Raw genomic sequence first — 12961 nt, 5'->3', positions numbered from 1 at the left:
TGCCTCAGCAATTCGTCTCGAAATAAAACTAGGTGTGTAAATCACTCTGCCGATTACAGTAACCGCGTGGTCTACAGCATGAATTGTCTGCTCTGGCTCGAACGCTGAGATCATGGGTTCGAATTCCACTCAAAGGTATGGATGTTTGTGTGTGCGTGCGTTTATTCTGTGTTCGTGTTGGCCTGTGTGTAGGTAGCGGCCTTGCGACTGGCTGATCTCCCGTCCAAGGAGTTCTACCGTCTGTGTAAATAATATTACGGAATTGAAGAAGAGGACAGGGCAAAACAAAGGGCTGTAGAGCCATTGATGAACGAATGAATTAGTTGTGTACTAAAGTGGTCAATAAACCCAATATCCAAACCAAAGTCCCTTCGAGAGTCACTCGTATACGTGGTATTATACGTGTATTAGTGACACTTCCTTGTATAAGCCCGTAAACTGAAGAATAACTGTACGAGATATTTGCGACAAGCCTTTACCCCTGCTACTTCCGGTTATGGCGGAAGTTGTGATAAAGTTGCTGGTGGCTTCCGCCCGTTGGTATGACAACCTTAAAAGATTCAGAACTGATGCTACGTACTTCAGGATATAATTTCTCGTAAGTCTAGAGATGATGGTGATTTGCAAAGTTGCCTCGCTATATTACTCGCTGTAAGATAAGAATTTTCATTGCAAAAAAGTGCAAAAACATGAGCTTATTTATATTATACAGTAATAATAAAGAAGTGAGGGCTGCGCCATAGCTCAAGAGGTTAGTCCCTGGCTTCACACCGCGGCTGCCCGGGTTCGATCCCCGGGTCTGATCAAGTGGGATTTGTGGTGGACAAAGTGGCGCTGGGGCAGGTTTTCTCCGAGTACTTCGGTTTCCCTGCCAACCTTCATTCCACCAATTGCTCCACATTCACCCTCACCTATCATCTGGGGCTGGTACAATAGGCCAGAAGTGGCCGCAGTACAAGGGGCTCAGTCCCACCCCACTAGTAATAAAAAAATAAAGAAGTGTCTTCTTTATTTAATTCCTATAACTTTATACATAATTATTTATTCACTCTGCAGCAATACATGCGGTGGATAACAAAGATATGAGCTGAACATCTGCTTTTAGAACTGGGTCTTAAGCAATCTCTTGACTATAAACTTATTCTTACACCTGAGAGTTTCAAAACTGAATTTAAAACCTAATATATTCCCCATTTATGTCACCCTCAAAACACTTCAGTCAGCGGAACGCTACAGTTCACTGCAATTTAATGTGCTGCCGAGGGATACCCCAGGGAGGATCACATGCTACTTATAGCTAGTATGTCAAACTTTCAGGGCTTCATGTATTTATTTTACATAACATAAACTTCTTGAAAACCTTCAGGAAGTTGCCCAGATAACGCTTTGTTAGTGAAAAGAGGTTCTGAAAAGTCTACATTTTATATCAAGTTTTGTATTTTGCGCTGTAATTCTTCTTCGTCAGATCAGGTATATTCTTCCTCATTTTTACAATTTCCGCTAATGAATCTGCGTCTCTAACAATTTCACAAACATATGATCCTTCCCTTTAACTGCTGCCAGTCTAATTAAGACAGCAGTGCTCCCACGCATGTGGCTCTAAGAACTCAGATTGCCCGAAACGTCACCCTACACCAGCTACTTTGTACAAAGTGAAACGTGAATATCATTGCGTTGTGGTTATATTTTAAATTAAATTTCCTGTCCATTGCATAGAAACAGACATGTGGAAGAAAGTTGTTTTATTGTCCTCTTTACACTTTTTTCTCTCCTCTTGCTCCCACTTTGGAGCTTCGGGCTGACTTCTCAGTTTCATGATCATTTTACAGACAGTAGGACTCCCTGGACGGGTGATCAGCTCGTCGCAAGGCCTCTACTTAAACATAGGACAACACAAATACAGAATAAACGCATACATATACCAAATATACGTGCCTTTTGTGGGATTCGAACCCACCATCCCGACTACCAAGGGAACGAAGACAGTACATGCCTTAGACCGCTCGGCTACTGTGCCCCGCATCTAGTGTACACAGTGTGGCAATTATGTTCACGAACTGACGCTATTACAACAATACTACTAATGTCATCTATCGGGGACGAATTAGACTAGTCAGAGAGAACGCTTATTTATGTGATGTGCAAGTTTCAACTTGCCTAGTTGATATATATGAGGATTACAATTGTTTGGGTTAAGTTTTTTTCTTTTAATTCGCTTAGTGGGGGTTGGAGTCCAACTAGGTCCACCCGGCACGGCGGCCACTGATTGGCCTATTGTAGCCTGCTCTGGGTGGTTATGATGATGGAGAATTTGATGGAATGAAGATTGGCAGGGGAAACCGAAGTACTCGGAGAAAACCCGTCCCAGCGCCACGTTGTACACCACAAATACCACTTGACCAGACCCGGGATCGAACCCAGGCCGCCGTGGTGGGAAGGCAGCGACTAACCGCTGGAGCTATGGCGCGGCCTTGGGTGAAGTTAGTTTTTTCGTCGTGTAAACACTAATAATGCAAATGGGTTTTCACCTCGTGGCAGTGGTACTAAATAAGACAACAGACAAATAACACACATTTACAGTCCTTTGTTCGAACCTGTAGGCCTACAGTGGTGCATTTTGGAAAGATCGGTTACGACACTAAGCAACGGATCGGAAAAATCTGCGTAGTCATCCTGAAGCGTTTTCAGTCTTATACTGCAGCGCCGCCACTCTCTGTTATTGACGGCCAGAGAGAAGAATGGGCTCTTCTCTCGTACTCAAGCAATATATGACCACAGAGCAGTGCCTTGCATTTTGCTTCTCTTACTTCTACCAATTGGCAGCATGGAGCAGAATTGTACTTTTGCAGGGAGCATCATTTTATTGAGGGAGTAAGTGAGTCTCCCAGCGAGCCAAAAAATATCCTAAATTGTTTGGGACTTTTAAGACTCATTAAGTTGTGCACAAAGCATATCACTATTTCCTGTTTAGAAACAGATTATTCTACATTTTCAGTTGACCTAATCCTTCCAGCCGCACTAGGCCCTGAGGTTTACTCAGCCTCTAACAGAAATGAGTACCTATAACCCTGGGGTCCACTCAATCTCTAATAGAAATGAGTGCCAGGAATATTCTTGGAATGCTCTTGGGGGTAAAAGGCGGCCGGCGCTTAGGGCTGACAACCTTCCCGCCATCTATGAGCCGACTGTCTAGAAAATGTGGGAATCTCGACGTATCACAACCCTATGGGCCTCTACGGCCTGATACATGGATACCTTTACTGTTTTAATGCTATTTTTAGCCGANCCTATGGGCCTCTACGGCCTGTTACAGGGAAACCTTTACTGTTTTAATGCTATTTTTAGCCGATCACAGCGGCCGCGCGGTCTAAGTCATGAACTGCCTTCGTTCGCTAGGAAGCTTGGATAGTCACTTTGAAACCCACGTGTATGTATCCACTTATTCTGTGTTTGTGTTATCCTGTATTTAGGTAAAGGCCTTGCGACGGGCTGATCACTCGTCCAAAGAGTCCTATCTTGTGTGAAAAATGATTACGGAACTGAATAAGATGCTTGGACCCAGAATGGGCTGGAAGAGACGTTGAAGAAAAGAATGTTATTTGGATAAGTACAAAGAATGAAAACTCCCCGATATGTAATATTATCTATTTTCTTTGTTACTTCCTCTCTCTTAGGTTTGTATGTTCTCCCGAGTGCTGTGTTCCAAAACACCACCAATTTCACATAAAATATATTTCTTTCTCAAAACTCTGTGAATGATAGATACCAGAAATTTCGACACAATCGCCATATTTAAAACAAGCTAGACGTTGTGTCGTTAATCATGCCGTTGTCTTGTGAATGCCAACATAATATTATATTTACCATGGTCGACAGATCTCGTCTGCTGCATTAACAAATTAAGCGTATCTCCATGTTAGAAAGCTGGATCCTACACCTCTCTACCGAAATTCATATTGCAGCAGTGCGGTATGTTTTCTCTAAAATGTATGACTACCTTCGGGTCTGAAAGAGATTGATGAACGCTTTCTATGACGAAAATTGAAAATGAATGTGCATACTTAGTTAAAACTTTCACTGTATTCATAGCCACGACGCACCACGAACATGGCACATCAGCCTTTAATGTTAGAAGGACTTTAGTCTATTTAAATGTTGATAATCTTTAGTCGCGCTGCATAATCACAAATAATTCTCATTCTTTAACAGCGCAACGACAGAGTAATACTTCGTTGTGGTTGTAGTAGCTTTAATTAAGTAATTCGGTCTGTATATATTTTGCCTATNCTAACCGCTTGAGCTACGGCGCGGCCAAACTATTAAGGTTAAACATAAATCTAGGATTATTTTTCCTTTGGCGCTACAGCCCCAATTTGGGTTTTGGCCTCCCTCCATCAAACTCTCAATTTCACTTAGTTTTACTAAATATTTGACATTTAATAGGACCCCTTGGGCCAGTCATAAGCTTGTATACAAACACAGAAAAACGCACATACACACGCAAGCACCAAACATCCATGTCATGAGTGGGATTCGAACCCACGATCCAGTCTTTTGAGCGAGCGAAGACAGTGTATGTCTTGGACCGCTCGGCTTCCATGACCGGTAATCTAGGATATAAATATATATACTGCCACAGTCAATAAGTTCGTGGAATGGTCGCAAAGTGTCGTACGGGAATTTACTGCCAATAGGTTCCAGCAATGTTTTTATATCAACGTTGGCAGACTTGCATAGCGGCCAACGGCAACTATTCTGAGGGCCGATGTGGATCTGCATAAGTGTATGTGAATACCTTGTAATATGATGCCATAAAACCACATTCCACGAACTTGATGACTCTACCGCGTGTTTTGTATGAACTGAATACTAAAATAGTGTTCAGGATTTTGCAGTACGGGAGCATATTTATTACGCTGACAGAATATAGACCTACCCTCAACTTAATGGTGATGTACAGAGCTACCGGAGCCATAATCCGATGTTGTAAGCTGAAGAAACCGTTGGCCAAATGAAACCAGAACTTGTCAACAAACGGGTTCGCTGCGTTAATATAAAATATACATTAATATATAACGAAGAGTCGTGATCGAAAATTATAGGTCGAAATAAGCTGTTAATACGCGTAGCAAGAACTGAGGCTAAATTTTTAACATCCAAATGTTCACGTGTACAAAAACATATGATTTTAATGATATGCTTATTTTTATAGCACCGGACTTGAAAGTCGTGGATGAACACGGTCATTCAGTGCACGACCGCTACTACAAGACTGGCAGCACTGTGGAACTCACATGTCGTGTCATGTCATCTACTGAACACACAACTTCACCTCAAATAACGTGGAGAAAAGACGGAAGTAAACTTCCAGATAAGGTCACCATATCGCCTGTGAGGTAAGCCCATCGCCCACGACTCGTAACATGATTGTACATTGCTCCTCTTGTTAAGTGAGAGTAATATGAAAACAGAGATAATTAAATTGTGTTGTGACCCTAAATTTGGAATCTTCCCTTACTTATTTTCGTCCAGATTTATTTAGAACCATTTTAAGTATAGCCGGTCACGGTAGCCGAGGGTTCTAAGGTATGTCTTCGCTCTCTCGGAAGCCCGGATCGTGCGTTCGAATCCCACACAAGGCATGAATGTTTCGTGTGTGTATGCGTTTATTCTGTGTTTGTGTTGTCCTGTGTTAGGTAGAGGCCTTGCGACGAGCTGATCACCCGTCCAAGGAGTCCTACCGTCTGTAAAATGATCATGAAACTGGAAATCAGCCCTGTGCTCCTAAGTGGGAGCGAGAGGAGAGAAACAAATTTAATATTTCAATAACACAGCGTCGGCTCCTTTTGATTGTTGACGTCACTAAATCTGTGTGTGATTGGAATGGAGTACAGCACGCATGGACGAAACAAGTGATGCTCTCAAGAATGTATTTTAGAATTTACTGAGCAGAAACCTCTAGGTAACACAGGTTTTTTGTGTTCGGAACATGCTTAGTTCGATTCTTGGCTGATAGATTTTTTTACCCTGATTTTGGGTTTCTTTAATATCCTATTAGTATGGGCAGCGTCTTGCAGTTAATCACGACCATTACATTTTCCACTCTTCTGAATTTGTATTTCATAATAATTCCTCTATTTCGAGCTGCATGATTTGTTCAACTGAAGCAAATCTAAATAAGCCCCTCGCCCAAAAAAGGGTCTTGTTTAAAGAAAAGAGAGACTATTTGAGATATCTTAGATTTTAATCCGTTTGTGAATTTTTCATTTGAAATTACGCCTGGAATATAAAGCCTAGTTTCTCTGATAAATGTCAGGCTTTTTATGCTTTTCTCGCTGTGTGTGCACGTTTTTGTAGCGACAGAAAGAGTGGTCGCAAAGGCTGGACCTTTCAGTCCCAAAAGAAAAGAGTAGCATGTCAACTTGTCACTGCGTAGTCGAGCTGTAGGCTCTCATACCTCCTCATAATACTGGCTGGAACGGTGCTATGAGGGGGGGCGCCCAGCAGCAGCTTACATAGAGATGATGGATCAGGAAGTGCTGACATCTAACAGAGTCACGAGACTTCAGTTTCCTGGTCAGTGAACGCCGTTCCTTTTTTCTTCGTTCTAGTCTACTTATATCCGCTATCTGACTTTTCGCAGGTACTTAACTGGCGATTAGAAAGATCATGTTCAAACAAAATCCAAGATATTCATGTAAAAACAAAAAGGATTTGAGGTTCTGACAGCGGTGGTTATGAAAATTTCTATCTTCTGGGATATGACTCCGTTCAGTCTGTTGAAAGTTAACCAATGTTTCGGAGGAAGATGTCGCTTCCATCTTCTGGGCTTCAGAATAAACTAAAAATGAAAAAAGCTTGGAAGCAAGTTATTCTTATCCTTATATTTCAACCCTGAAAATGGAGGCGACATGTTCCTCCGAAATTCGGTTGGCTTTCAACAGACTTCACGGCTTATCCAAGTTGATAGGACTCGTTCATGTCGTGTTTACTGGTCTCTCTCCTCAGCCGGATCAACCCAGTCCATACCATTCCATTCTAATTCTCTAAGATCCATCTTAATATTATCATCCCACCTAAGTCTAGGTCTTTGTATTAGTAGGTCTATGCACCATTTTTATCACCACTCAAAACAGAATAAAGTCCAAGAAGGAACACAACAAATCAAGCTTGTATTTTTTGTATCCCTTATCTTGTTCACTGTTGCAATATTCATTTTAAAGTGAATAAGAACCGTGTTCTTCCTTGATAACCCACCATTAAAGTACTACAAATTCTGTTGTCTTAAATTGTGGCATAGACAAGTTCGTTCCCACTTTATATAATTTAATATGTAGTATGAAAGGAAACAACGCATACAGTTTGACGTTGTTTTTAAACTGTGTCACACTTGCTCACATCTTGCGTTTAAACTTGGACGAAACCTTGTATATATTAACAACAACAGTTCTATCAGTCTGAAAACAATAGGCACTTTCGTCCTTGTCTGACCACAATACAACTTCGCCTTCCTCCCCGTGACTTACATGCAACAACAAAGGAAAACGCGACGGATGTTTTGGGACCTCTGACGCCTATTGTGTCAAGTTAGCGTCACGAGGAATTTCGCGTGTCTTAGAACAGCTGAAACAGCAATTTTCTGCATTTACAGCGCTTCGAACATTCCTGAACGATTTACCTCAAACATTCATATACCTGACTTTATTATATGATTCAGCTGTCGGATACGTGTCTATGGTAATCTGAAGCTTCTACATGGGATAAAGAAAAACTTCTCTACAAATTCGTAAATGAAACTGCCTGTGGTCTCGCTTTAAATAAAGGTAAAGGCAAAGTTGTCCCTGTGTTTAACTACTTAAGCACTATGCCATGGAGGCGTATGGGGGAGTGGATGTATAGATTATATTTTCTTGAACTCGGCACTGGTTGGAGGTGAGTGGTCAGCTTCACTCCCCTGGCCGCTTTATCTCCAGGGAAGGAGTCCCCGGTATCCATTGAGTAGGGGGTTGCGTGGGCTCCAGAGCCGGTCTGGACGACGTGGAGATCAGAAAATTCTTGCCCCAACCGAGACTCGAACTCCGACCCCCAGGTCGTTTAGTCCATAGCCAGTCGCTATACCGACCGTGCTATTCCAGCTCCCAAATAAGGATAAAATACGAAAAATATTTTAAATGTAAAGAATTGTAATTTTAGGTGCTGAAAAACTTGGGCTCAAAGTGTAATGTCTGGTCCTGAAGGAAAATCAGACAGAACACGCGGCTGAGGAGAATACTGGGGTCTAAGACGACAGGAAATAAACGAAGCTCGAGGAAACAGCATAATGAGGAATACCAAAATTTGCAATGTTTAACAAATATTATTATGCCGATCAAATACAGGAGGATGATAAGGATGGGGTATGTAGCACACTTGGGAGAGATGAGAACTGCAAATAAAATTTTGATCGGGAAACGTACAGTGAAGATACATCTCTGTTACAAATCCAAGCGTCAGGTATAATTCATGAGACTCAGGATGCAGACCGGTAGAAGTGGGTTGTGAACATTGCAATGAACTCTCCGGTTCAGTACGGTGAGGGGAACTTCTTAACTAGCGGAATGTCTACTCTCAAGAAGGAATTCCTTGTGCAATACAGACAACATAGTGTTTCATGTTGTAGCGTGGACAGCCGTTGCTATGCAATGACAGCGAAATTGGCTCGATACACACTTTTCCTTTGCTAGGCAGCTGCAACATTTTGACTACAACAATGAAAACGGTAGTGTTTCCTGTGTGGTACGTGCCGAGGAGTTATACTGAAGACAACTGGGGCGACCCAGTTAAACCGGTGTGTAGACGGGGTCCAGTATCTCCACCGTGACCCTAAGAGTCGTAGGAAGCGATGAAAAGGGAAGTCTCATATCTGAGACAGTAAAATATGGTCGCGAGTCCCAAGAGACTCGGACCCGAGAAAGGTTGCGTTGGGTAGGGCTAGCAGCATATACAAAAGGCCGACACGTCCTCTCGTCAGAAAGGACGCCCCACAAAAGCAAGACCGTAACTGTCAAACAGTAATATATATCTGGTCATGATCCCCAGATGGGGCCCGACACCAAGACTTACTGACTGACTAACTGACTGATCGTCAGTGGCAATGTGACTTTGACTTTGAACCAGTTAGTTTAGACTAGAATTCTGCAAGGGAGGCTGAGAAGGGATAGCGCTATGATTAAGTAGACAGTTCAGTTGCCTAGTGTTAAGCAGCGGGCAACGGCGTGAGCACAGAAGCTGACGAATCTATATTGTTAAGGGCTGTTGCCAAGTAACGACTAGTGAAGGCACTGCAGGCTGGAGAAGACTCAGCGTGTAAGGATTTGTAGTGTGGACCTCAGCGACAGCATTGGAAGTGCTTGTAGTTCCGACTCGTGTGTGTGAGTGGTCAGTAAATCGAGTCACCAATCCATACCCCGTCTATAGTCACGCACCACTAAATCGGGTCAATATATTTCTGCCTAACATGCCATCCATATTGGATGTGGATCAAATCTGCAGGTTTCTGAAATCAATGAAAGAGGCTTAAAATAATACGAAATATTTTTATCTTCAGTTCGATCTGTATAAGAGAATTTGTAGTAATTGCGGATTTAGGAATATGATCTTTTGATCTCCTTAACCGTGGCGAAGGATTAACATTAAACGTGTATTAATAAGTATATCCAAAAATACTTTTAATTTAACCGTTTCCTTCTATGTCCTTCCTCTTCCATTATTAACAGCAATTATAATATTAGTAGATAAGCACTCATTAAGACCGAGAGAATGAATGAGCACTAAGAGAGTTTAATTTCTGTGTTGGCAGTGAGGCAAAGGAGGGCACCACTGTGAGCCGTTTGGTGATCCCCAGAGCTGCGAAGAGCGACAGTGGCATGTACAGCTGTTCACTGTCCAAGCACTCGTCTGTTCTGGTACACGTGCACATTCTGAACGGTAATTTGCTATTACTATGTGGGTCAAGTTCATGACCGTGTTAAATTGCATTTACTGCAACAATTTTCGATACTTGCAGTGTTGGAAACATGAACACAGGCGATATTTTGGAAGATTAGTGTACATTATTTGAAATATGACTAATATAGACGATCCAATGTCAAACGGGAGCGCGGTGATGTAGTTGGTTGAGGCACTATGCTATAAGCCGGAATTTCCCAGGTACGATTCTTGATGAAGTCATAGGATTTTTCAATGACCTAATCCTTCCAGCCGCACTATGGCCCTGTGGTCGACTTAGCGTCTAACAGAAACCAGTACCAGGAATCTTACTGGGGGGGTTAAAGGGCGTTCGGTCGGCATGTAAGGCTGACATCACCACCGCCATCTGTGAGCCGATTGTCTAGAAAATGTTGGAACCTCGACCTCTCACAACCATATGGGCCTTCACTGCCTGTTACAGGGATAGCTTTACCTTTATCTTTAGGCTGTGTTAAATGCAATAGATCTGAAAAATTGTTTTCCATGCCCACAGGCGAAAAGCAGGCAGCAGTGCAACATGATACGTGGGGGAGCACGGGCTGTGAGCAGACATCAAGTTACCTACTGATCCTAGTGCTTGTCTTCGTTACGAATTTCATGACGTCACATCGCTGATGTTCTGCAATGCTGTAACAATGGCCGCACCACTGGTTGATCAACTTCAAGTCTGACAAGCCAAAGCAATGAATTGTCTGCTTGCTTCAGTAGACGTGACATGTTTATATAAAAACATTTGAAGGGAAGTTACAGTTTTATGGATTGTGTAGTTGTATAAGATAATGTAGAACTCTCTTGTTTTATACAGCCATGAAATTTCACTTTTTAAAAGAAAATATATAGCAGACAATGGATATACGTGGATACTTGTCGTGGTACGGGAGCTGTGGTTCGCTTCTTACAGTGTTAAACACATGATTAATTACAACTGGCTCTAGAAGCGAGTTATAAATATAACATAACTTTATACCTGCGTAATATAATAACGGAGAAAAAATACATTTACTTCATAATGTAAAGGTGGAAACTTGGAAGTAATTCATATGACTTTCTAATGTTCTGTTATATGTCATTAGAGATATTTAAATTCAATCCAAACAAGTCTGAAGTAACAAAACTTGTACTTAACTTACAACATTACTTAATTTCTACTTCTGTTTTCTTATGGCAGTCAATAAAGAAAGCGGAATTAGTATAAATGATTGGGCCACACAATATTTTAAGTTTTCCCAAGTAGAAATATACTATCTAATACAAGTTATAATAAAGAGAAATATCTGATGTTCTTACTTAGCAATTCCCACAGAACATTCTGTAATTATATAAATTTCATGTTGGCATTTGCACAATCTAAATTGAATTGCCTCTAATACGAAAAAATATTTTATAATAACTGTTAAAACATAAAATTTCCATTATTATTTAGATATTTATATTTATATGTTTTAAATCGAATAATATAACGAGAATTTGAAGGAAAGACTTCATAATTCATAAATAAGGAAATCAAATGGTGCTCATTACAGTTGATTTAGTACGTACAAGCCATTCAGTGCTTAACTAACCTTACGTCTTTTATTGCTACGAAGGAGCGAAGATATGTTAAGAAGAGAAAATATAAATTTTCATATAAATACCACTTTCTTTTATTCTAATATATAATTTATTGGGAGGAGCAGTCAGTAATTACGTCACATAAACGCATATCGCTTTACTCGAACGGACTACCAACTTCTTATAAACTAACTTCTCGGAGCTGAACCCTTCTTGAAAAGCCACTGGTTTTGCAGCTATTCAAGAACTTTCCAAAATTTTACGGAGCCCGAATATTCATTATCGTCATCACAAGGGCCCTTCACTGGTCCCTATTCTGAGCTAGATTAATCCAGTCCATACCACCCCATTCTACCTCTCTAAGATGCTTTTTAATATTATACATCTACCTAAATTAAAGTCTTCTCAGTGGTCTCTTTCCTTCTGGCTTTCCCACCAATATCTTATATGCATTTCTCTTTTCCCCATTCGTGCTACATGCCCTGCCAAACTTATCCTCATTGACCGTCTTTTTCCGCCATCTTTGAGCCGATTGTCTAGATAATGTGGGAGCCTCGATGTCTCACAACCCTATGGGCCTTCATGGCCTGTCACAGGGATGGCTTTATTTTTACTTTTACCATCGTTTTTATAAATGTGCCACAATTAATAACAAACAGAAGAAACAACTCACTTCAGTGGAACAGGATCCTTCTTAAGAAGCTTACAGTTGGCAACCAGGTCAAGAAATTTCAGTCTCTCAGGGAACCAAAGTGTTCGTTACTTTGTTCAGAATTACCGCAGACAGATAAATGCAGGCCTTACTCGGATACACTTTCCACTTTCTGTCTGTTTACGAATCTTCAGGGTTTCAGAGTAGATTTGTAAAAAGGACACATGACCCTCCCTTTCATTCAAATTCTTCCTATATGTAGCGATGCCAGCAAATTTTCTTAATAATAATAATAATAATAATACATGGAATATTCCGATTTGTAATTGAAAATCTGCAATTATAATCGTAAAATTTTAAATATCGATAGAACATTAATTATTAAGTACGCCGTCTTCTGGGATGTGACGCCGTGTACATCCTGCGTGATCCGACATTTCGGAGGAATATATCGACTCGTTCTTCAGAGTAGAAAAATCCGCGAGCGAGGAACCAGCATGAGCAGGTGACTGCAGTCTGTAGCCTGCAGTCTCTTTGTAGGTATAAATATTTAAATTCTCAGGCCATTTTAAGGTACTCAGAAATCCTTATTGTGGTCCTCCATAATTCAGTTTACGTAACTATATACGAGTTTTGTGTAAAAATGCTCAAGGTATGAGCCTCCTCCTCTTTCTATATACAAGACATAAGGACGTAAGGGAAAGACATTTATGTCTCTATCAAGATAAGCTTTAATATCGACTGGTTTTG

The 12961-nt window shown here is 41.1% G+C and overlaps 1 protein-coding gene across 2 annotated transcripts in view; it reads left to right on the top strand.

Annotated features, from left to right (window-relative positions):
* LOC111870266 (zwei Ig domain protein zig-8-like) overlaps nucleotides 1–11926 on the top strand; it is a 223955-nt gene extending 212029 nt beyond the window's left edge. For both annotated transcript variants that reach the window (XM_023862394.2, XM_023862393.2), the window contains exons 5-7: nucleotides 5213–5396; nucleotides 9839–9966; nucleotides 10502–11926. In XM_023862394.2, coding sequence (XP_023718162.1) covers nucleotides 5213–5396; nucleotides 9839–9966; nucleotides 10502–10623 — 434 coding nt within the window. In that variant the 3' untranslated portion in view covers nucleotides 10624–11926. The remainder of the gene's footprint in view (nucleotides 1–5212; nucleotides 5397–9838; nucleotides 9967–10501) is intronic.
* Nucleotides 11927–12961: the final 1035 nt, after the last annotated feature.

Source organism: Cryptotermes secundus, unplaced genomic scaffold, assembly GCF_002891405.2.
Source record: "Cryptotermes secundus unplaced genomic scaffold, Csec_1.0 scaffold94, whole genome shotgun sequence".
Taxonomy (NCBI): Eukaryota; Metazoa; Arthropoda; class Insecta; order Blattodea; family Kalotermitidae; genus Cryptotermes; species Cryptotermes secundus.
This window is presented reverse-complemented; position numbering and strand designations above follow the sequence as displayed.